The sequence below is a fragment of the Heterodontus francisci genome, chromosome 19 (genome assembly GCF_036365525.1).
Source record: "Heterodontus francisci isolate sHetFra1 chromosome 19, sHetFra1.hap1, whole genome shotgun sequence".
Taxonomy (NCBI): Eukaryota; Metazoa; Chordata; class Chondrichthyes; order Heterodontiformes; family Heterodontidae; genus Heterodontus; species Heterodontus francisci.
The window spans coordinates 88,787,687-88,814,788 of record NC_090389.1 but is presented as its reverse complement, the minus strand read 5'-3'; the positions used below and the strand labels follow the sequence as shown (position 1 = coordinate 88,814,788).

The window sequence follows — 27,102 nt, the reverse complement described above, 5'->3', positions numbered from 1 at the left end:
GTCAATAAATTAGTCTTCTCATTTAAAGCTTTGTCACAAAAATGCAGCTTTGTTGTTGTTTTGATTAATAGTAAGATAAATTTTAATACCTTTATCTTTCCAAAATTGTCTCACTGGCCCCCCCCCCATGTAGGACAAAATTTGTAATGTGGCCCCCTAGGTGAAAAGGTTGGACAACCCTGGACTACATTGATGAAGACTGATGAGAGTCATATGATCTCACATCTGCACCGTGCCAATAGCCTGCTTCCTGAGTCAGTCCAACCCTTTCCTGTTACTATTCTGTCATGCTAAGTCTTATCAATTCACAAATTCAACCCCGAGGTCCTTGCTGACTCTCTTCGTCGTTTGGGACAAGTGGAAAGTTATGATCCTCTGCAGTCTTTTGTTTTGTTGTTGGCTTTGCTCACAAGGCCAGGATGGTTCCCAAATCCGGGAATAATCAACCTACCATCCATTCAGCGAGCATGCCCCTGCTCACCAAAAAGCTTCTGTCTTTTACCAGATTCATTACCTCTCTATTTGCTAGCTTTTTGCTCTCACCATCTCCCTGCCACTAATGGCCTCCACCCAGACATGAGGGTGAGAAGGCAGCCAGATCCAAGGCTTCATTCAATGTTGGCAGCTCAACATCGGAATGCCAGGAGACTCTTTTCCCTAGTCTCTACTTGGCTAACCAGCTTAACGCTGCTCCTAGTCGCTCATAACAACTTAGGGGGAGACCATTCAGCCCCTCACACCTTACCCGCTATTCTATTCAACTATGGCCAATCTGTATCTCAACACCATTTGCTCCGTATCCCTCAATACTCTCACCCCCAAACAATCTATCAATTTTAGGCTTTTTGTGGGAGAGAGTTCCAGATTTCCACTCCCCTTTGTGTGAAGAAGTGCTTCCTGACATCATCCCTGAACGGTCTGGCTCAAATTTTAAGGTTATTCCCCCTTGTTCTGGACTCCCCCCACCAGAGGAAATAGATTCTCTCTATCGACCCTAGCGAATCCCTTTACCATTTTAAACACCTCAATTAGATAATCCCTCAATCTCATATACTAAAGGGAATACAAGCTGTGTTTATGCAAACTGTCCTCATCACTTAACCCTTTTAACCCCGGAATCATTCTGGTGAATCTGTGCTGCTCCCCCTCCAAGGCCAATATCTCCTTCCTGAGGAGCGGGGCCCAGAACTGAACACAGTTACTCCCGATGGAGTCTGACCGGAACTGAACACAGTTACTCCTGATTGAGTCTGACCAGAACTGAACACAGTTACTCCCGATGGAGTCTGACCAGAACTGAACACAGTTACTCCCGATGGGGTCTGACCAGAACTGAACACAGTTACTCCCGATGGAGTCTGACCGGAACTGAACACAGTTACTCCCGATGGAGTCTGACCGGAACTGAACAAAGTTACTCCAGATGGCGTCTGACCAGAACTGAACACAGTTGCTCCCGATGGGGTCTGACCGGAACTGAACACAGTTACTCCCGATGGAGTCTGACCGGAACTGAACAAAGTTACTCCCGATGGGGTCTGACCAGAACTGAACACAGTTACTCCCGATGGGGTCTGCCCAGAACTGAACACAGTTACTCCCGATGGGGTCTGACCAGAACTGAACACAGTTACTCCCGATGGAGTCTGACCGGAACTGAACACAGTTACTCCCGATGGAGTCTGACCGGAACTGAACACAGTTACTCCCGATGGGGTCTGACCAGAACTGAACACAGTTACTCCCGATGGGGTCTGACCAGAACTGAACACAGTTACTCCCGATGGGGTCTGACCAGAACTGAACACAGTTACTCCCGATGGAGTCTGACCGGAACTGAACACAGTTACTCCCGATGGAGTCTGACCGGAACTGAACAAAGTTACTCCAGATGGCGTCTGACCAGAACTGAACACAGTTGCTCCCGATGGGTTCTGACCGGAACTGAACACAGTTACTCGCGATGGCGTCTGACCAGAACTGAACACAGTTACTCCCGATGGGGTCTGACCAGAACTAAACACAGTTACTCCCGATGGAGTCTGACCAGAACTGAACACAGTTACTCCCGATGGGGTCTGACCAGAACTGAACACAGTTACTCCCGATGGGGTCTGGTCAGAACTGAACACAGTTACTCCCGATGGAGTCTGACCAGAACTGAACACAGTTACTCCCAATGGAGTCTGACCAGAACTGAACACAGTTACTCCCGATGGAGTCTGACCAGAACTGAACACAGTTACTCCCGATGGAGTCTGACCAGAACTGAACACAGTTACTCCCGATGGAGTCTGACAAGAACTGAACACAGTTACTCCCGATGGGATCTGACCAGAACTGAACACAGTTACTCCCGATGGAGTCTGACCAGAACTGAACACAGTTACTCCCGATGGAGTCTGACCAGAACTGAACACAGTTACTCCCAATGGAGTCTGACCAGAACTGAACACAGTTACTCCCGATGGAGTCTGACCAGAACTGAACACAGTTACTCCCGATGGAGTCTGACCAGAACTGAACACAGTTACTCCCGATGGAGTCTGACAAGAACTGAACACAGTTACTCCCGATGGGATCTGACCAGAACTGAACACAGTTACTCCCGATGGAGTCTGACCAGAACTGAACACAGTTACTCCCGATGGAGTCTGACCAGAACTGAACACAGTTACTCCCGATGGAGTCTGACCAGAACTGAACACAGTTACTCCCGATGGGATCTGACCAGAACTGAACACAGTTACTCCCGATGGAGTCTGACCAGAATTGAACACAGTTACTCCCGATGGAGTCTGACCAGAACTGAACAAAGTTACTCCCGATGGCGTCTGACCAGAACTGAACACAGTTGCTCCCGATGGGGTCTGACCAGAACTGAACACAGTTACTCGCGATGGAGTCTGACCAGAACTGAACACAGTTACTCCCGATGGGGTCTGACCAGAACTGAACACAGTTACTCCCGATGGGGTCTGACCAGAACTGAACACAGTTACTCCGGATGGGGTCTGACCAGAACTGAACACAGTTACTCCCGATGGAGTCTGACCAGAACTGAACACAGTTACTCCCGATGGGGCCTAACCAGAACTGAGCACAGTTACCCCCGATGGAGTCTGACCAGAACTGAACACAGTTACTCCCGATGGGGTCTGACCAGAACTGAACACAGTTACTCCCGATGGGGTCTGACCAGAACTGAACACAGTTACTCCCGATGGGGTCTGACCAGAACTGAACACAGTTACTCCCGATGGGGTCTGACCGGAACTGAACACAGTTACTCCCGATGGACTCTGACCAGAACTGAACATAGTTACTCCCGATGGGGTCTGACTAGAACTGAACACAGTTACTCCCGATGGGATCTGACCAGAACTGAACACAGTTACTCCCGATGGGATCTGACCAGAACTGAACACAGTTACCACCGATGGAGTCTGACCGGAACTGAACACAGTTACTCCCGATGGGGTCTGACCAGGGCTCTGTACAACTGAAGCATCACTTCCTCACTATTGTATCCAATCCCCTTGAGATAAAGGCCAACATTCCATTTGATTATTTTCTGTACCTGTACACTAGCTCTTAGTGATTTCTGTACATGGAAACCCAAATCTCTTTGCTCCTCCAACTCAGTTCTCCCTCCTCTTGCTTTTTTGAGGCCTGGTCCCAAAAAACCCTCCAAGAATTCAAGATGATGTTGTTAATGTATAATATTGTCTGGTTTCTCCCCTGCTGAACAGGTTGTTTATTTCACTGCGACATTCCCCTTCCTGATGTTGTTGGTGTTGTTGATCCGTGGAGTCACTTTGCCAGGAGCAGCTCAGGGAATCAAGTTTTATTTGTATCCTGATATCACACGCCTTGGTGATCCACAAGTAAGTGTCCTGTTGGGGTGCAGACGAGGTTCCATTATTACTGAGACAGACCTTGCCCACAATGAACGTGGCAAGTCCCAGATGTTGATATGTTCCTGTTGCATGTGCAGTTTTAACAAACGTATCTGTAATGTAAGAATATAATAAGGTTTTGCAAACAGCCTTTTTTTTTATGCACTCCCTCATCTTCAATCCACCCTGCACAGGAACAAAGTGTTTTCCCTTCATATTCTCTGATGGTGAGTGCATCAGGCAAGAGAGTGATGTACTGTCAGTCCTAATGAAACAGGAAATGATCCCAACCTTTCTAGGATCTATTGAGAGGCTGGTGCCCAGGGCTAAGTGTGTAAGAGCATTCCCTGGCATAGCACCAACTTTCATAGGCAGGAATGATCCCAGTATCAAACTGCAGACCATGCTGAGTTAATCAATCTTGGCCAGAGGAAGGATTGCTACTGATGAAGGGTCACTGACCTGAAACATTAACTCTGTTTCTCTCTCCACAGATGCTGCCAGACCTGCTGAGTATTTCCAGCATTTCTTGTTCTTATTTCGGATTTCCAGCATCTGCAGTATTTTGCTTTTACTTAAGGATTGCTACTTATTGGCCTCAGAACCCTGATCACTATCCGGTCATGGGGAGTTAATGGTGGGTGGGGAAACGGGATTCCCATTCAATGTGAAGCCCTCCATGGTCAAATAGCCAGCCTACACTCCTGTGTGTAAATGGCTGCTTGGAAAAGGCAGTGAGAGAGGGTGGGGGGTGGGGGGGGGTGGCGGGGTTGGCATGTTTTTGAACACTGCTTGAGGAGGTGAACCCCAACACAAGCTGGAGAAAACTGACCAGCCAATAAAGAGACTCTGTACTGTGTGTGTTTGGTTGATCAGCTGTCCCACTCTCTCTCTCTCACTCTCTCTTTCTCTCTCTCTCTCGGTAGGTATGGATTGACGCAGGGACTCAGATCTTCTTCTCTTATGCAATCTGCTTGGGAGCGATGACATCACTGGGAAGTTACAACAAATACAAATACAACTGCTACCGGTAAGTGAGGGCATGAAGGGAGAATATTACTTGGGGTTATGGGGGGGTTGGTGGGTAATGGGGAAACAAAAAGAAAAAGGGGTCTGTTCATGCAGGTCCTCTTCTGCACCTTATTAACACCATCCATCACTTATGACATATGTACAAATAGGGACTGTATGCTCCTGGGATGTCTGAACAGCGGCACCAGTTTTGTATCGGGCTTCGCCATATTTTCCATCCTTGGCTTCATGGCTCAAGAACAAAGGGTGGACATAGCGGATGTAGCTGAGTCAGGTACGAGCTGCACCAGGCGCGAGTGACGCCATCATGAAACTGCGCAACTTAAGAGATTTTATTTAATCAATAAATTCATCGCATGCGTTGTCCGAGCTTTACTTTATAAGTTGATCTGACCTCACAAGAGTTTGTCTGACTGAATGTGGCAGGTGCCTGCTGCCTGGGTTACCAGACAAACAGCTAATAAGGGGGTGTATACCCCCAGTGTGCTGTACATCTGCCTCTTCATTTAGATGGTCGTAGGGAGTTCCCTCTGGCAACTAGGGGAAAGGCTGCGATGCCAGTATTAGCACCACATCAATAGTCGGCAGTTGGCATCTCCTGCTCAGTGCCACTTGCTGGCACACTTTTAAAAATAAGTAACTAGCGCATGGTTCTGTCTGGCAGTGTGACCGCACCATTCTGGTGTTGCTGCAACATTACGGACGGCTTCCAATCCCTCTTACTCTCATCTCAAACCAGCTGATCACCAACCCCGGCAGCAGCTGCTTCTGGTGGGGGGTTGGGGGTGGGGGGTGCAGTTGGAGGGGGCTCTCCTCCATGACCCCCTTGGGTTAGGGAGAGAGGAATGGGGGGAAACAGCATCGCTGCCATTCTCCCCTTCCCCCACCCCCCCCCCAACACTCACCCCGCACTATCCAGTCACGCCTGCTGGGAAATGTGAGGACAGGATTGGGCGGCTCTGTGATGCCAGCAATAGAAGAATAGCCCAACAGTCTTGACTCGGCTCTTGGAACCTGAGGGTGATCTGCTGCCTGTGGGATCACTCTTTGGAGGCAGCACCTTCAAGAGAGTCCAGTCATCCCTTTCCCCAGCAGTGTGTCAACTATGGATAAATTGTGACTGTTGTCTGTAGCAACTGGACAACTCCTTGTAGTTCTGTGCGTGTGTCAGTCAAGTAATTCAGCCTCCCAATTGGTGGTAGGTTGCAGGGTTAGACAGCAGGGGCTGCCCTCCCGAAAAATCCCCGAGGACCTTTGATTGCCTGCCTTCAGGGCTAGCATGGTAATATGATGGAGTGATGGGGCCACCTCTTCCTTCTGTTTGTCTCTGCCACTTGTGTTTCAGTCTAGCCTGCACTGGTGCATGGCATTCTCCCATCTCACTCCCATCTCAGTGCAGAATGCTCAATGGGCAAGGACTGGAGCTTGAAACTGACCTGAGCAGAGAGGCCTGAGATTGGGGAACACACACAGTGTCTACAAGGGCAACTGAAGCTGTAGGGGTTACATTTGTGAGATTCATTCTGAGGTACATTCATGGGGACAGTGTAGAGGGAGCTTTACTCTGTTTCTAACCCTGTGCTGTACCCTGTCCTGGGAGTGTATGATGGGGACAGTGTCGAGGGAGCTTTACTCTGTATCTAACCCCGTGCTGTACCTGTCCTGGGAGTGTTTGATGGGACAGTGTAGAGGGAGCTTTACTCTGTATCTAACCCCGTGCTGTACCTGTCCTGGGAGTATTTGAGGCTGTTACTGGGGTTCCATCACTGAGATCATTAATAAAACTCACCCAAAAGGAATGAAAACTGTTCACAGTAAAAGCCCTAAAACATGAAAGATTTTCTCCATTTTTTTTAGCAAGAATTATAGTTGTCTCTCCAATTCACTGCAGTTATCTCATTCTTCACCTGTCCAGGGGTTGGGCTGCAGTGAAGCTGTCTCTCTGATCAGCAAACTCTGGGGGAAGGGAAATGGACAATTTTAGGCCAGACTTGGGCTGTGTTCCTGGCATAGAATACTGCGCTTCTGTGTGGACCTGCATCCTTCACCAATCTCTAACCTGCAGCCAACGGGTTCTCAAACCCTGAACTGGTGACAGTTAAACACTGAGTGTCACACAGCCTGCACTCAGTCTGCTGAGGTCTCCCTGAGATAAGATTAATACTAAAGAACAAAAGAAAAACAGATGATTGCCAACAGAGGAATTGCAGCATTTAAAAATAATAATGCTGATAATTTCTCTAGCATGGCCAGCGAGTCACACTGCAGTTAATGGCATGTGCTTCAGTGATATTTTTTTTAATGGATTCCTTTCTTTATAAAAGAATGCACATGTGAAAACATTAAATGGGATTCAAAACCAATGATGGAGGTTCTTTTTTCTTTCCTTGAAATCAATTATCGAATTGTAGCGATTTAAAACTCTTTCATCAACTTTTCCCTTTATGAGCCTCCCTGATCTTGGGAAGTATTTGTACGAGTGCAGAATTATGAATCGTGATTTATGTCAAAGCACTCCAGCTGCATCTAGTAGTCGGAAAAATCAGAATTGTTAGGAGGAAATTAATTTTCAGTTTCCTCCCAATTTATTGGACTCACAATAAGGACCCAACCCTGCATGATTCCAGGAACAACAAACCCTGTTAATACACCAACTTTTTATTAAATGTTCCAACTCTACACATTACATCTCGCATGAGATGTTTTCTGGAAACACACCCCCCACAATGTTCATTCCACCTCACAGCTCCTGCCATTCAACCCCCAAGTGTTACCCATTCCCAACATACAACCATGACCTCTGCTTCTCCGCCCCCGCCCCCCCTCCCCCCCCCGCTTCCAGCTCACATTCTGCTTGAACCAGCAATCTCCACTCCACTGTCTCGAGGGTGTGTCCGACATCCTCCGTTGTATGTGGGGAGGGGAAGGGGGTGTCGAGAGAGTGGGGAGGGAAAGGGAGGGGGCATTTCCGAGTCTTCCAGAAGGTGTTCACTATCTACCCGTGTTCGGTCCAGCGCTCCGGTTATTTTCTCCAGTGACCTCCTTGTCTTTTCCTCTCTGAAAGGTTGTCACAGTCAACACAGGAGATCCTGAGCGTTAAACTCGCTCTCACCACACACCCTCCAACACCATCCCACACCCAACACCATCCCACACCCAACACCATCCCACACCCAACACCATCCCACACCCAACACCATCCCACACCCAACACCCCAACACCATCCCACACCCAACACCATCCCACACCCAACACCATCCCACACCCAACACCATCCCACACCCAACACCCCAACACCATCCCACACCCAACACCATCCCACACCCAACACCCCAACACCATCCCACACCCAACACCATCCCACACCCAACACCATCCCACACCCAACACCCCAACACCATCCCACACCCAACACCCCAACACCATCCCACACCCAACACCATCCCACACCCAACACCATCCCACACCCAACACCATCCCACACCCAACACCCCAACACCATCCCACACCCAACACCATCCCACACCCAACACCATCCCACACCCAACACCCCAACACCATCCCACACCCAACACCATCCCACACCCAACACCATCCCACACCCAACACCATCCCACACCCAACACCCCAACACCATCTCACACCCAACACCATCCCACACCCAACACCCCAACACCATCCCACACCCAACACCATCCCACACCCAACACCATCCCACACCCAACACCATCCCACACCCAACACCATCCCACACCCAACACCCCAACACCATCTCACACCCAACACCATCCCACACCCAACACCATCCCACACCCAACACCCCAACACCATCCCACACCCAACACCATCCCACACCCAACACCCCAACACCATCTCACACCCAACACTATCCCATACCCAACACCCCAACACCATCCCACACCCAACACCATCCCACACCCAACACCATCCTACACCCAACACCCCAACACCATCTCACACCCAACACTATCCCATACCCAACACCCCAACACCATCCCACACCCAACACTATCCCACACCCAACACCATCCCATACCTGTGCCAGCTCAATGAAAGAGCTATCCAATTCGTCCCATCTCCTCTCTGTTTTTTCCCCAGAGCCCTTCAACTACTTATCCCATTCCCTTTTGAAAGTCACTATTGAATCTGCTTCCACCGCCCTTTCAGGCAGCGCGTTCCAGATCACAACAACTCACTGTGTAAAAGTAAATGTTTCCTCATGTTGGCTTTAGTTCTTTTGACAATTCCCTTCAATCTTTGTCCTCTGTGCAAGTTTATTTCCCAGTGAGTGTATTTTATAAGAAAGGATGAGCACTCTGTTGCTTACCTGTGAAGTCTGTTCACTAACTGACTGCAATCACGTTGTGAGCCATTAACAAGAGTTAGTGCTGGTCGGCTGAATTGTACAGAAGGTTCTAGCACTTCCAGCCCAGAATCTCTAGATTTGGATCGTGGCCTCAAGGCACAAATTTCCACGTGGTCACCGGAGACTTCTGGGGATTCATGGGGAGACTGAAGGTGCTTTCATTTTAGCATCGCACCCTTACTCTCAATTCACCCCCACTCCCCTCCAACCCACTCCCCTCCCCACCCACTCTCCTCCCCTATCACTCCCCTCCCCTCCAGACCAACTCCCCTCCCCTCCAGACCCACTCCCTTCTCCTCCCACCCACTCCCCTCCCCTCCAGACCAACTCCCCTCCCCTCCAGACCCACTCCCTTCTCCTCCCACCCACTCCCCTCCCCTCCAGACCCACTCCCCTCCCCTCCCACCCACTCCCCTCCCCTCCAGACCCACTCCCCTCCCCTCCAGACCCACTCCCCTCCCCTCCCACCCACTCTCCTCCCCTCCCACCCACTCCACTCCCGACCTAATCTTCTCCCCTACCACTCCCCTCCCTCCACTCTCCCTCCCAACCCACCCTCCTCCACAACCCCCTCCCCATCCACCCCTCCCCTCCCCTCCACACCCACTCTCATCCCTCCCACCCACTCTCCTCCACACTTACCCCTCCCTGCCCACTCCCCTCTCCCTATCTCCCACTCACCTCCATCCCCATCCATTCCCAGTTCAAGGGAGGCCCTTGTGGCTGTCAAAAGGTTTTTTTAAAAAATGATTGGTTTTCAGAGAATGGGCCCACACTCACCTTCAACACGCTCACCTTCAACACACTCACCTTCAACACACTCACCTTCAACACGCTCACCTTCAACACACTCACCTTAAACACACTCACCTTCAACACACTCACCTTCAAACACACTCATCTTCAACACACTCACCTTCAACACGCTCACCTTCAACACACTCACCTTCAACACACTCATCTTCAACACACTCACCTTCAACACGCTCACCTTCAACACACTCACCTTAAACACACTCACCTTCAACACACTCATCTTCAACACACTCACCTTCAAACACACTCATCTTCAACACGCTCACCTTCAACACACTCACCTTCAACAAACTCACCTTCAACACACTCACCTTCAAACACACTCACCTTCAACACACTCATCTTCAACACACTCATCTTCAACACACTCACCTTCAAACACACTCACCTTCAACACACTCATCTTCAACACACTCGCCTTCAAACACACTCATCTTCAACACGCTCACCTTCAACACACCTTAAACACACTCACCTTTAACACACTCATCTTCAACACACTCACCTTCAACACACTCATCTTCAACACACTCACCTTCAAACACACTCATCTTCAACACGCTCACCTTCAACACGCTCACCTTCAAACACACTCACCTTCAAACACACTCACCTTCAACACACTCACCTTCAACACACTCACCTTCAAACACACTCACCTTCAACACGCTCATCTTCAACACGCTCATCTTCAACACGCTCACCTTCAACACACTCACCTTAAACACACTCACCTTCAACACACTCATTTTGAACACACTCACCTTCAAACACACTCACCTTCAACACACTCATCTTCAACACGCTCACCTTCAACACACTCACCTTCAAACACACTCACCTTCAACACACTCACCTTCAACACACTCACCTTCAACAAACTCACCTTCAAACACACTCATCTTCAACACACTCACCTTCAACACGCTCACCTTCAACACGCTCACCTTCAACACACTCACCTTCAAATACACTCACCTTCAACACACTCATCTTCAACACACTCACCTTCAACACACTCATCTTCAACACACTCGCCTTCAAACACACTCACCTTCAACACACTCACCTTCAAACACACTCACCTTCAAACACACTCACCTTCAACACACTCACCTTCAAACACACTCACCTTCAACACACTCATCTTCAACACACTCACCTTCAAACACACTCACCTTCAAACACTCACCTTCAACACAGTCACCTTCAACACACTCACCTTCAAACACGCTCACCTTCAACACGCTCACCTTCAACACGCTCACCTTCAACACGCTCACCGTCAACACACTCACCTTCAAACAAACTCACCGTCAACACGCTCACCTTCAACACACTCACCTTCAACACGCTCACCTTCAACACGCTCACCTTCAACACACTCACCTTCAAACACACTCACCTTCAACACACTCACCTTCAACACGCTCACCTTCAACACACTCACCTTCAACACTCTCACCTTCAAACACGCTCACCTTCAACACGCTCACCTTCAAACACACTCACCTTCAAACACACTCACCTTCAACACACTCACCTTCAAACACACTCACCTTCAACACGCTCACCTTCAACACGCTCACCTTCAAACACACTCACCTTTAACACGCTCACCTTCAAACACGCTCACCTTCAAACACACTCACCTTCAACACACTCACCTTCAAACACACTCACCTTCAAACAAACTCACCGTCAACACGCTCACCTTCAACACACTCACCTTCAACACGCTCACCTTCAAACACACTCACCTTCAACACACTCACCTTCAAACACACTCACCTTCAACACACTCACCTTCAAACACACTCACCTTCAAACACACTCACCTTCAACACACTCACCTTCAAACACACTCACCTTCAACACACTCACCTTCAAACACACTCACCTTCAACACACTCACCTTCAACACACTCACCTTCAAACAAACTCACCGTCAACACACTCACCTTCAAACACACTCACCTTCAAACACACTCACCTTCAACACACTCACCTTCAACACACTCACCTTCAACACTCTCACCTTCAAACACACTCACCTTCAACACACTCACCTTCACACACTCACCTTCAACACACTCACCTTCAAACACACTCACCTTCAAACACACTCACCTTCAACACTCTCACCTTCAAACACGCTCACCTTCAACACGCTCACCTTCAAACACACTCACCTTCAACACGCTCACCTTCCAACACGCTCACCTTCAAACACACTCACCTTCTACACGCTCACCTTCAACACACCTTCAACAAACTCACATTCAACACGCTCACCTTCAAACACACTCACCTTCAACACGCTCACCTTCAACACGCTCACCTTCAACACGCTCACCTTCAACACGCTCACCTTCAAACACGCTCACCTTCAAACACGCTCACCTTCAAACACACTCACCTTCAAACACACTCACCTTCAACACGCTCACCTTCAACACGCTCACCTTCAACACGCTCACCTTCAACACGCTCACCTTCAACACACTCACCTTCAAACACACTCACCTTCAACACGCTCACCTTCAACACGCTCACCTTCAACACACTCACCTTCAACACGCTCACCTTCAACACGCTCACCTTCAACACACTCACCTTCAAACACACTCACCTTCAACACGCTCACCTTCAACACGCTCACCTTCAACACACTCACCTTCAAACACACTCACCTTCAACACGCTCACCTTCAACACACTCACCTTCAAACACACTCACCTTCAAACACACTCACCTTCAACACGCTCACCTTCAACACACTCACCTTCAACACACTCACCTTCAAACACACTCACCTTCAACACGCTCACCTTCAACACACTCACCTTCAAACACACTCACCTTCAACACACTCACCTTCAACACGCTCACCTTCAACACACTCACCTTCAAACACACTCACCTTCAAACACACTCACCTTCAACACACCTTCAACACGCTCAGCTTCAACACGCTCACCTCAACACGCTCACCTTCAACACGCTCACCTTTAACACACCTTCAACACGCTCACCTTCAACACGCTCACCTTCAACACACTCACCTTCAAACACACTCACCTTCAAACACACTCACCTTCAACACGCTCACCTTCAACACGCTCACCTTCAACACACTCACCTTTAACACACCTTCAACACGCTCACCTTCAACATACTCACCTTCAACACGCTCACCTTCAAACACGCTCACCTTCAAACACGCTCACCTTCAACACGCTCACCTTCAAACACACTCACCTTCAACACACTCACCTTCAACACACTCACCTTCAAACACACTCACCTTCAACACACTCACCTTCAACACGCTCACCTTCAACACACTCACCTTCAAACACGCTCACCTTCAACACACTCACCTTCAACACACTCACCTTCAAACACACTCACCTTCAACACACTCACCTTCAACACACCTTCAACACGCTCACCTTCAACACACTCACCTTCAAACACACTCACCTTCAACACGCTCACCTTCAACACACTCACCTTCAACACGCTCACCTTCAACACGCTCACCTTCAACACACTCACCTTCAAACACACTCACCTTCAACACGCTCACCTTCAACACGCTCACCTTCAACACACTCACCTTCAACACGCTCACCTTCAACACGCTCACCTTCAACACACTCACCTTCAAACACACTCACCTTCAACACGCTCACCTTCAACACACTCACCTTCAAACACACTCACCTTCAACACGCTCACCTTCAACACACTCACCTTCAAACACACTCACCTTCAAACACACTCACCTTCAACACGCTCACCTTCAACACACTCACCTTCAAACACACTCACCTTCAACACGCTCACCTTCAACACACTCACCTTCAACACACTCACCTTCAAACACACTCACCTTCAACACGCTCACCTTCAACACACTCACCTTCAAACACACTCACCTTCAACACACTCACCTTCAACACGCTCACCTTCAACACACTCACCTTCAAACACACTCACCTTCAAACACACTCACCTTCAACACGCTCACCTTCAACACACTCACCTTCAACACGCTCACCTTCAACACGCTCACCTTCAACACGCTCACCTTCAACACACTCACCTTCAAACACACTCACCTTCAACACACCTTCAACACGCTCCGCTTCAACACGCTCACCTCAACACGCTCACCTTCAACACGCTCACCTTTAACACACCTTCAACACGCTCACCTTCAACACGCTCACCTTCAACACACTCACCTTCAAACACACTCACCTTCAAACACACTCACCTTCAACACGCTCACCTTCAACACGCTCACCTTCAACACACTCACCTTTAACACACCTTCAACACGCTCACCTTCAACACACTCACCTTCAACACACTCACCTTCAAACACACTCACCTTCAAACACACTCACCTTCAAACACACTCACCTTCAAACACACTCACCTTCAACACGTTCACCTTCAACACGTTCACCTTCAACACGTTCACCTTCAACACACTCACCTTCAAACACACTCACCTTCAAACACACTCACCTTCAACACACTCACCTTCAACACGCTCACCTTCAACACGCTCTCCTTCAACACGCTCACCTTCAAACACACTCACCTTTAACACGCTCACCTTCAAACACGCTCACCTTCAACACACTCTCCTTCAACACACTCACCTTCAACACACTCACCTTCAACACACTCACCTTCAAACACACTCACCTTCAACACGCTCACCTTCAACACACTCACCTTCAAACACACTCACCTTCAACACACTCACCTTCAACACGCTCACCTTCAACACACTCACCTTCAAACACACTCACCTTCAACACACTCACCTTCAACACGCTCACCTTCAACACGCTCACCTTCAACACGCTCACCTTCAACACACTCACCTTCAAACACACTCACCTTCAACACACCTTCAACACGCTCAGCTTCAACACGCTCACCTTCAACACGCTCACCTTCAACACGCTCACCTTTAACACACCTTCAACACACTCACCTTCAACACGCTCACCTTCAACACACTCACCTTCAACACGCTCACCTTCAAACACACTCACCTTCAACACGCTCACCTTCAACATGCTCACCTTCAACACACTCACCTTCAACACACTCACCTTCAAACACACTCACCTTCAAACACACTCACCTTCAACACGCTCACCTTCAACACGCTCACCTTCAACACGCTCACCTTCAACACACTCACCTTTAACACACCTTCAACACGCTCACCTTCAACACGCTCACCTTCAACACGCTCACCTTCAACACACTCACCTTCAACACACTCACCTTCAAACACACTCACCTTCAAACACACTCACCTTCAAACACACTCACCTTCAACACGTTCACCTTCAACACGTTCACCTTCAACACGTTCACCTTCAACACACTCACCTTCAAACACACTCACCTTCAAACACACTCACCTTCAAACACACTCACCTTCAACACACTCACCTTCAACACGCTCACCTTCAACACGCTCACCTTCAACACGCTCACCTTCAAACACGCTCACCTTCAACACACTCACCTTCAAACACACTCCCCTTCAACACACTCCCCTTCAACACACTCCCCTTCAACACACTCCCCTTCAAACACACTCACCTTCAAACACACTCACCTTCAAACACACTCACCTACAAACACACTCACCTTCACCACACTCACATGCATCCACACACACACACACGAGGGCATCTCACTACTGACCCACTGCAATTATTACAACGTGACTCCTGTCGTGCTGACCACAAACTAACACATAACTGCTGATTCAATACGTTTTAACGGTCAATTCAGGAAGCTTAAGGAAGAACTGCAAACCTTTTGGTCCAGTAAACACCACAACAGTGAGAGAGCGTGGGGTGGGTGAGGTTGGGGAAACTCCATTTAATCATTTTCCAAGACGCTTGGGCTTCAAGTTTTACATGCTGGACTTTTTTTTTGAACCCACTTTCCTTGCGAGTTTCTTGAATGTTCCTTACCTGGGAACCTGACCTCCGAGTAGATATTTTACTAATCTGTCACACGGTTCAAATTAAAACCACAAAAAGGAACAAAGAAATGAATTCTTTTCTGATGCAGGAAGAGGAAATTAGATTTTTATTCTTCAATTTTTTTTTAGGAAAAAGGTTAAACCCTTATTATTGTGAATGTGCAATGTAGCTCCCATCTTACATCCTGAAATGACATTGGATTTTACAGCACAGGCCATTCGGCCCAGCTGGTCTGTGCTGGTTTTACTGCTGCACACGAGCTGGATTAGATGAACAGGTGTTGGAGGTGAAATGGGCTTATTTATTCCTGGGCTAAGCATTTTCCCATTGCAAATTAAAAAGTGAGATTGGAAGTTGACACGCATGCTTGCTTTGTTTAAGAGTTTCTGCTGTGATATAAAGTACCTGTGTTTATTCTGTGATATGAAGTTACATGATCATTTAGTGCCTCTTGTACCCCTCCTTTCCCCACCTCCCCCCTTATTTCCCCCCTCAAACCCCCACCCCCCCATCTCTCTGCATTTGCCTCCTTCTAGGTCCCGGTCTGGCATTCATCGCTTACCCTAAGGCTGTGAGCATGATGCCGTGGCCTACATTCTGGGCTGTCTTGTTTTTCGTTATGCTCCTGCTTCTTGGATTGGACAGTCAGGTCAGTTTGAACTTGTAGGGTTCATGTGTCTGAATGACGTAGCAATAACCAGCTGTTCGCGGTTAGCTGGGTGAAGTTGTGGGTTTTTTTGCGGGGGGGTTGAGGTTCTCTCCCTCTCTCCTTCTCTCTCTGCTTGTGAAAAGAGAGAGACCTTCCGATCTGGTTCTGAAACCATTGAACTTCCCACCCTCCCGCACCAAGCTGTGTTCTCATCGGGGATTTTTTATGCCGTGTAACTTTCCTCGGCACTGTTTCTCCTTACTGAGAGATGGAGAATCTGTCCCAGTGTTTCATACACCTGATTTTGCCATTTAACCTTTGGCTTAGATTGCAGCATAGAGTCTGTGATTCCTCCCCCAGCCCAACAGCTCGCTCAGGGACATTGGTCGCACCCAGCAGCAACCTGTTCCTAACCACCATCTCTCACATCACCGCTCCCCCCCCCCCCAAAACTACCTTTAAACCAGGAGTTTGTCGTCTGCTGTCAGTGAAGTGGGGGCAGCTTATCACCTCCCCAGTCGCAGGGAGTGCTAGCAATGAATCTTATCCCACTGATTGCCGCAACTAAACTGACAGATCGGGTGGCATCGTGTCCATCACGCATGTTTTTCTGGCTCTGCGTGTGCTCGCACGTGTTTCTCTGGGTCATGTGTGTTCCCACACGCGTGTCTCTGGGTCTCTGTGTGCTCTCCTGTGTTTCTCTGGGTCATGTGTGTTCCCACATGCGTATCAAGTTTGGCGTGCACCCACATGCGTTTCTCTGCATCTGCGAGTGCCCACAAGCGTGTCTCTGGGTCTGTGTGTGCTCTCCCGCGTTTCTCTGGGCCGTGTGTGTTCCCACACATGTGTCTGGTTTGGCGTGTGCCCACACGCACATCTCTGGGTCTTCATGTGCCCTCGCGCGTGTCTCTGAGTCGGCGTGTGCTCTCGCGCGTTTCTCTGGGTCGTGTGTGTTCCCACACACGTGTCTGGTTTGGCGTGTGCCAATACACGTTTCTCTGGGCTGCCGTGTGCCCACACACGTGTCTCTGAGTCAGCGTGTGCTCTCCCGCGTTTCTCTGGGTCGTGTGTGTTCCCACACATGTGTCTGGTTTGGCGTGTGCCTATACGCATGTCTCTGGGTCGTCATGTGCCCACACACACCTGCCCATGTGCTCATGTATGTCCTTCATAGGCTCATATGTACATGCGTGTGCATTTAGACATGCGTGTGTATGTCATTGTATGTGGACAGCTCTGTGTGTGTGTGCTTCTGATCCTGTCAGTGTGAAATCGGTGTAGCACACCTCCACATAGGACAGCCTCTGCTCACAAACATCAAACTCACACGGCTTGGTCTTTTCAATCGCACACGGGTTCAAGTTCCCTCTTGCTCGCCGTCTCCACTGTGAGCTTTTTGTTTTAGTTTTTTCAACAAACCAATGGCAAAAAAGTAAATAAATACCAGACCAGATCAGATCCCCCTCTCCTATCTCCACAGTCATGTGATGATACTTGAGAGGGAAAAAGTAATTATTTTCAAAAGGGAGATTGATTTACAATGCGGGTGCCGGGACTGAGTCAGCACTTTAGGACAATCTCTCGCTGACCTTGTTGGCAGAGTTCCCTATCTCGGCTGCGGGGAGGGAAAAGGGAGACGGGGCGGTGTGAACCCAAATTCAAGATACAACAATCTTCCTAAATAAAAATAGAACGAAAGCTCTGTGTGGTTTTTGCAAATCTGGGAGGTCTGAAGGTTTTTGCATCAGAAGCTTCTGGTGATTGGTCGAGAGACTTGGCGTATGAGTTAATTATTGTACATCACATCCTGTTTAATGTGTGCGAACAGGTAAGTGATTGCTAGCTGCCCTATCTCTCTGTTTTTTTGAGCGTTATGTTTGATCAGTTGAGAGCTGTTTGTACCTAGAGCTGATTTGAATCTGCCTTGGTCAGCCTGCTCAGCTGATAAGAGGTGAGAATCCTCTGCAGCCGAATATCCCAACCCTTCCTGTCTCCCTCAGCGTATGCGGGCGGAGCAAGGATGCATTTGGGCAACATGTCAAAGGGACAGCAATACCCCATGGTACTGGAGCAACAGGAGATAATTGATCCCCTGACCTCTGAGCTGCCTGTAATGGATACCCAAGCTATCAATGTTTCCCCACCCTCACTTTTCTCTGTTGTCATCTCCTGATGTGTACTCAGAACAGGTGCTATATAAAAAGTTCCAGATACCAATCACCGTAGTGTTTACCTGTTATCAGGTATGATTAGTACTCAGACTCTATCCCTTATCAACCTTAAAGATCAAAGAAAGAAACGGCATTAAATCACATGGCTGTAAATAATATTTACTTAAAGGTGTAACTTTGATAAAAAGACAGATCAGTCAGAAATACCTATTGCATCTTAGCACTGAACTCGTTGAGATTTCACAGCAGATGAAGGATCATTTCATTCCAACTCTGCCCTTTAACCTTTGACACTTGGCCTTCGATCCAATCCTGCAGGATGATAATGAAAGTCGCTGCTGGCTGTTGGGAGTCCCATCGGGATGAGTTTGGATCCTGAATCCTGAGTACATATGCACGCTGGGAAAGTAAAATATCAGCCCTGGTACTTTGGGGGAAACTCTTCTGAGATTGGGACAGTGTAGAGGGAGCTTTACTCTGTATCTAACCCTGGTTTTTTTTTTCCTTTTTCTTTTTCTTTTTTTTTTATTTCTTTTTTTTTCTTTTTTCTTTGTAGAGGGAGCTTTACTCTGTATCTAACCCTTGCTGTCCTTGCCCTGGGAGTGTTTGATGGGAACAGTGTAGAGGGAGCTTTACTCTGTATCTAGCCCTGTGCTGTACCTGTCCTGGGAGTATTTGACGTAGACAGTACGGAGGGAGCTTTACTCTGTATCTAACCCGTACTGTACCTGTCCTGGGAGTATTTGAAGGAGACAGTGTGGAGGGAGCTTTACTCTGGATCTAACCCGTACTGTACCTGTCCTGGGAGTATTTGATGGAGACAGTGTAGAGGGAGCTTTACTCTGTATCTAACCCGTACTGTACCTGTCCTGGGAGTATTTGAAGGAGACAGTGTGGAGGGAGCTTTACTCTGGATCTAACCCGTACTGTACCTGTCCTGGGAGTATTTGATGGGAACAGTGTAGAGGGAGCTTTACTCTGTATCTAACCCTTGCTGTCCTTGCCCTGGGAGTGTTTGATGGGGACAGTGTAGAGGGAGCTTTACTCTGTATCTAGTCCTGTGCTGTACCTGTCCTGGGAGTGTTTGATGTGGACAGTGTAGAGGGAGCTTTACTCTGTATCTAACCCCCGTACTGTACCTGTCCTGGGAGTATTTGACGTAGACAGTACGGAGGGAGCTTTACTCTGTATCTAACCCGTACTGTACCTGTCCTGGGAGTATTTGAAGGAGACAGTGTGGAGGGAGCTTTACTCTGGATCTAACCCGTACTGTACCTGTCCTGGGAGTATTTGATGGAGACAGTGTAGAGGGAGCTTTACTCTGTAGCTAACCCTCATACTGTACCTGTCCTGGGAGTATTTGATGTGGACAGTGTAGAGGGAGCTTTACTCTGTATCTAAACCCGTGCTGTACCTGTCCTGGGAGTGTTTGATGGGGACAGTGTAGAGGGAGCTTTACTCTGTATCTAGCCCTGTGCTGTACCTGTCCTGGGAGTGTTTGATGTGGACAGTGTAGAGGGAGCTTTACTCTGTATCTAAACCCGTGCTGTACCTGTCCTGGGAGTGTTTGATGGGAACAGTGTAGAGGGAGCTTTACTCTGTATCTAGCCCTGTGCTGTACCTGTCCTGGGAGTGTTTGATGGGGACAGTGTAGAGGGAGCTTTACTCTGTATCTAGTCCTGTGCTGTACCTGTCCTGGGAGTGTTTGATGTGGACAGTGTAGAGGGAGCTTTACTCTGTATCTAACCCCCGTACTGTACCTGTCCTGGGAGTATTTGACGTAGACAGTACGGAGGGAGCTTTACTCTGTATCTAACCCGTACTGTACCTGTCCTGGGAGTATTTGAAGGAGACAGTGTGGAGGGAGCTTTACTCTGGATCTAACCCGTACTGTACCTGTCCTGGGAGTATTTGAAGGAGACAGTGTGGAGGGAGCTTTACTCTGGATCTAACCCGTTTTTTCTTTTTTTCTCCTGGGAGTGTTTGATGGGGACAGTGTAGAGGGAGCTTTACTCTGTATCTAGCCCTGTGCTGTACCTGTCCTGGGAGTATTTGATGGGGACAGTGTAGAGGGAGCTTTACTCTGTATCTAGCCCTGTGCTGTAGCCATTCCCTGCACTGAGATGCATCACCTGGACGATAAAGAGATTGACTGAAATGGACGTTGATGAAATGAAATTTAACTCTGGCACTATCTTGTGGTGTATTAATTACAATGGGTTTGCAGGTTTGTTTTAGAGATACAGCACTGAAACAGGCCCTTCGGCCCACCGAGTCTGTGCCGACCATCAACCACCCATTTATACTAATCCTACACTAATTCCATATTCCTACCACATCCCCACCTGTCCCTATATTTCCCTACCACCTACCTATACTAGGGGTAATTGCTAATGGCCAATTTACCTATCAACCTGCAAGTCTTTGGCATGTGGGAGGAAACCGGAGCACCCGGAGAAAACCCACGCAGACACAGGGAGAACTTGCAAACTCCACACAGGCAGTACCCAGAATTGAACCCGGGTCGCTGGAGCTAATGTTAAATCTTCCAATTTAAGATTAAGTGACCCCTCTCCTACTTGCTGCACCTGAATGGAGCCCAGTCCAGCACTCCTCCTCATGGATGGCCAGCAAGACATGACAGACACGTATCTTTGTTATTAACATCTTCCACTCACTCCCCTCATTCCCCAACTCCTTCCTCTCTCCCTTCCTCTCATCCGTCTTCTCCTCCCTCCCCTTCCTTACTTGCTCCACTCCTTCTCCTGTCCCCCACTCCCCTCTCCCCCCCTCCTCTGTCTCCCCCTCCTGTCCCCCGCTCCTCTCTCCCCGCTACTTGGTAACAGACAGGATTTCATTCAGTGACCCTGGTTGGAGGGCGTCTGCATACGTGGACATCAGGTGTCGGCAGGACTGGATTCGGCAGAGATGCCTTCCAGTGGTTGACAATCCTGTCGTGTCTCAGTGGCTGCAGGTTGGGGGAGTTGCAGTGACCAATAGTGTGAGGGGTGTCCAGTCCCTATAGGACCCCTGGTAAAAGAGATTGGATATATTTGTATGTTGCATCTGGGTTTACTGAATCGGGAAAGTTTGTCTTTCCCTTTCCCCTTCCCTCATACAGGACAGAATCTCTCTCATCCATTTAATTATCCCAGAGGAGTGATAGACGTGCTTAGATTGACACAGGAGGTGCCTGGGAGGGTGTAAATCTTGGGAATGTGACCCATGGATTGTATTGAACAGGACATCTGATGTGTTTTTTTTGTCTTTGACTTGTTTTCCAACAGTTCGTGGAGGTTGAAGGGCAGATTACTTCCCTCGTTGATCTTTACCCATCCTTCCTAAGGAAGGGTTACAGACGGGAAATCTTCATAGCTATAACATGCACACTCAGCTACGTGCTGGGGCTGGCTATGGTGACTCAAGTAAGTACTTTACAGGCCTCCACTCTCTCATCTATTACTTTGTCTCCGGGTTTCATTACACGACCACCTCGTTCGTTCGCATTTGTTTGTGAGAAACCCAGCTAAAACGCCAAATCCTCTTGAACTGGTTTTAGGGTTGTCAATCAGGGGATTGCAAGAAAGATTAGAGGGGAGATGAGGAAAACTTTTTTCACCCAGAGGGTGGTGGGGGTCTGGAACTCACTGCCTGGAAGGGTAGTTGAGGCAGAAACCCTCAACTCATTCAAAAGGAGTCTGGATAGGCACCTCAAGTGTCGTAATCTGCAGGGCTACGGACCAAATGCTGGAAGGTGGGATTAGAATGGGTGGATCATTTTTCAGCCGGCACAGACACGATGGGCCAAGTGGCCTCTTTCTGTGCCGTAAACTTTCTATGATTCTAACTCTGGTTGGACGCACTCCTGGCGGTTTCATCTCGTGACCTCCCGCCTCCGATTACCCCACCCCACACTGTCCTGCCATTGGTCACACGACACGTCCATCCTCGCGGTGCCCCACCTCCACACTCTCACCATTGGTCGCCCAACACGCCCATCTTCAAGGTGCTTCGCCTTCCCATTGCAATTGGCTAGAGAACAGACTCTTCCTTACCTGATTGGATGATTCTTGACTGTCAGTCAAATGGCCTTCGCCCACTCCCCCCATCTAATATTTTTAACTAATAAATGTTTTAAAGCCCCCCTTTGATCCTTTTTCTCCAGGGTTTTGTGCCTGCAGCAGTGTCCTAGAAATTAATCTTCAATTCCTGGAGACTCCTGGGCAATCCTGGAGAGTTAGGAACTCCTATAGCTATGGAGATTTTCTGTGCTGCTTCTGGTTACCACGACAGTGCCACAAGTGAGCTGGCTCCAGTTGTGTAGCAGTAACAAGAGGGAGGATCTGTGAGACGGTGTCTGTTTGAACAAATAGAATATGCAGAATCTTTTTTCCTTGAATTCTCTTCCTGTTGCTGTCAGTTACCTGAACTCATGAAATTGTTGAAGATGCAGCCAGGAGCTCAGATACACCCTGAAACAGGGATATCGCACCATAGAAAGAAAAGACTTGCATTTCTATGGCACCTTTCACTACCTGAGGAGGGCCAAAAGCCCTTTACTGCCAATGAAGTCATTTTTTGAAGTTTAGTCACTGTCATTATGCATGAAAATGCAGTAGACAATTGGTGCACAGAAAGATCCCACAAACGGCAATGCAATAAGGAACACGAATAAGTCATATTCAACCCGTTGAGCCTGTCGCACCATTCAATTTGATCATGGCTGATTTGTCTCTTCACTTCATCTCCCTACCTTGGATCCATATTCCTTAATCCCCTTACCCAACAAAACGTGATCAATCTCAGTCTTGAAAACTCCAATTGACCCCCCGCCTCAACAGCTTTTTGGGGGAGAGAGTTCCAGATTTCCACCCCCCTTTGTGTGAAGAAGTGCTTCCTGACATCACCCCTCAACAGACTGGCTCTGATTTTAAGGTTCTTCCCCCTTGTTCTGGACTTCCCCGACCAGAGGAAATAGTTTCTCTCTATCGACCCTAATTTTAAAGAGATGGAGGAAGGGTGGAGATAGAGGGGGTGGAGGGAGGGCAGAGATGGAGGGAGGGCGGAGATGAAGGGAGGGGGAGATGGAGGGAGGATGGAGATGGAAAGGGGAGACGGAGGCAGGGTGGAGATGGAGGGAGGGTAGAGATACAGGGTGGAGATGGAGGGAGAGGGAGATGGATGGAGGGAGGGGGAGATAGATAGAGGGAGGGGGAGATGGTTGGAGGGAGGGGGAGATGGTGGGAGGGAGTGGGGTGGATGGAGGGAGGGGGTGATGGAGGCAGGGGGAGATGGATGGAGGGAGGGGGAGATGGATGGAGGGAGACGGAGATGGTTGGAGGGAGGGGGAGATGGTTGGAGGGAATGGGGATGGATGGAGGGAGACAGAGATGGTTGGAGGCAGGGGGAGATGAATGGAGGGGTGATGGATGAAGGGGAGATGGATGGAGGGGTGATGGAGGCAGGGGGAGATGGATGGAGGGGTGATGGATGCAGGGGTAGATGGATGGAGGGGTGATGGAGGCAGGGGGAGATGGATGGAGGGGTGATGGAGGCAGGGGGAGATGGATGGAGGGGTGATGGAGGCAGGGGGAGATGGATGGAGGGGTGATGGATGCAGGGGGAGATGGATGGAGGGGTGATGGAGGCAGGGGGAGATGGATGGAGGGGTGATGGATGCAGGGGGAGATGGATGGAGGGGTGATGGATGCAGGGGGAGATGGATGGAGGGGTGATGGAGGCAGGGGTAGATGGATGGAGGGGTGATGGAGGCAGGGGGAGATGGATGGAGGGGTGATGGATGCAGGGGTAGATGGATGGAGGGGTGATGGAGGCAGGGGGAGATGGATGGAGGGGTGATGGATGCAGGGGGAGATGGATGGAGGGGTGATGGATGCAGGGGTAGATGGATGGAGGGGTGATGGAGGCAGGGGGAGATTGATGGAGGGGTGATGGATGCAGGGGTAGATGGATGGAGGGGTGATGGAGGCAGGGGGAGATGGATGGAGGGCCTCTTCTCTTTATTCTGAGTGACGCTGTGTTCTCTGTTTTGTTACAGGGTGGGTTGTATGTGTTCCAGCTGTTTGACTACTATGCAGCCAGCGGCATGTGCCTTCTCTGGGTGGCATTCTTTGAATGTATTGCAATAGCTTGGGTGTATGGTAAGTGTCTCATTCTCTTCATCTGTACCTTGAATGGACAGTTCATATCACCAACAATTAACTTATTGCTGGCCTTGTCTCCTCTGAAATTGTTTAATGGGATCAGACACATCGGGAACAGTCATATACGAAAACATGCTGCGACCTCAGTGTTATACAGCGACAGACCTGTCCCCACCAGTACTGTACCTCAGTGTTATAGAGTGACAGACCTGTACCCACCAGTACTGTACCCCAGTGTTATACAGTGACAGACCTGTCCCCACCAGTACTGTACCTCAGTGTTATACAGTGACAGACCTGTCCCCACCAGTACTGTACCTCAGTGTTATAGAGTGACAGACCTGTACCCACCAGTACTGTACCTCAGTGTTATACAGCGACAGACCTGTCCCCACCAGTACTGTACCTCAGTGTTATAGAGTGACAGACCTGTACCCACCAGTACTGTACCTCAGTGTTATAGAGTGACCGACCTGTATTCACCAGTACTGTACCCCAGTGTTATAGAGTGACAGACCTGTCCCCACCAGTACTGTACCTCAGTGTTATAGAGTGACAGACCTGTACACACCAGTACTGTACCTCAGTGTTATAGAGTGACAGACCTGTCCCCACCAGTACTGTACCCCAGTGTTATACAGTGACAGACCTGTACCCACCAGTACTGTACCCCAGTGTTATACAGTGACAGACCTGTCCCCACCAGTACTGTACCTCAGTGTTATAGAGTGACAGACCTGTCCCCACCAGTACTGTACCCCAGTGTTATACAGTGACAGACCTGTCCCCACCAGTACTGTACCTCAGTGTTATAGAGTGACAGACCTGTCCCCACCAGTACTGTAGCCCAGTGTTATACAGTGACAGACCTGTCCTCACCAGTACTGTACCCCAGTGTTATACAGTGACAGACCTGTCCCTACCAGTACTGTACCCCAGTGTTATACGGTGACAGACCTGTCCCCACCAGTACTGTACCCCAGTGTTATACAGTGACAGACCTGTCCCTACCAGTACTGTACCCCAGTGTTATACAGTGACAGACCTGTCCCTACCAGTACTGTACCCCAGTGTTATACAGTGACAGACCTGTCCTCACCAGTACTGTGCCTCAGTGTTATAGAGTGACAGACCTGTAATCACCAGTACTGTGCCTCCTGTTAGACAGCGACAGACCTGTTCCCACCAGTACTGCACCCCAGTGTTAGACAGCGACAGACCTGTCCCCACCAGTACTGTACCCCAGTGTTATACAGTGACAGACCTGTCCCCACCAGTACTGTACCCCAGTGTAATACAGTGACAGACCTGTATTCACCAGTACAGTACCCCAGTGTTTGACAACGACAGACCTGTCCTCACCAGTACTGTACCCCAGTGTTATAGAGTGACCGACCTGTATTCACCAGTACAGTACCCCAGTGTTTGATAACGACAGACCTGTCCTCACCAGTACTGTACCCCAGTGTTAGAGAGTGACCGACCTGTATTCACCAGTACTATACCTCAGTGTTACACAGGGACATACCTGTATTCACCAGTACTATACCTCAGTGTTACACAGGGACAGACCTGTCCTCACCAGTACTGTACCTCAGTGTTATAGAGTGACCGACCTGTATTCACCAGTACTGTGCCTCAGTGTTATAGAGTGACCGACCTGTATTCACCAGTACTGTACCTCAGTGTTACACAGGGACAGACCTGTCCTCACCAGTACTGTACCTCAGTGTTATAGAGTGACCGACCTGTATTCACCAGTACTGTGCCTCAGTGTTATAGAGTGACCGACCTGTATTCACCAGTACTGTGCCTCAGTGTTATAGAGTGACCGACCTGTATTCACCAGTACTGTGCCTCAGTGTTATAGAGTGACCGACCTGTATTCACCAGTACTGTGCCTCCTGTTAGACAGCGACAGACCTGTTCCCACCAGTACTGCACCCCA

At 49.1% G+C, this 27,102-nt stretch overlaps 1 protein-coding gene across 3 annotated transcripts in view; it reads left to right on the top strand.

The window, feature by feature from the left end:
- The window catches only part of LOC137380288 (sodium- and chloride-dependent taurine transporter-like), a 104,352-nt gene that overhangs the window by 60,892 nt on the left and 16,358 nt on the right, over nucleotides 1-27,102 (top strand). For all 3 annotated transcript variants that reach the window (XM_068052185.1, XM_068052187.1, XM_068052186.1), the window contains 6 exons: nucleotides 3,753-3,887; nucleotides 4,826-4,929; nucleotides 5,081-5,205; nucleotides 16,707-16,819; nucleotides 22,278-22,415; nucleotides 25,049-25,151. In XM_068052185.1, coding sequence (XP_067908286.1) covers nucleotides 3,753-3,887; nucleotides 4,826-4,929; nucleotides 5,081-5,205; nucleotides 16,707-16,819; nucleotides 22,278-22,415; nucleotides 25,049-25,151 — 718 coding nt within the window. The remainder of the gene's footprint in view (nucleotides 1-3,752; nucleotides 3,888-4,825; nucleotides 4,930-5,080; nucleotides 5,206-16,706; nucleotides 16,820-22,277; nucleotides 22,416-25,048; nucleotides 25,152-27,102) is intronic.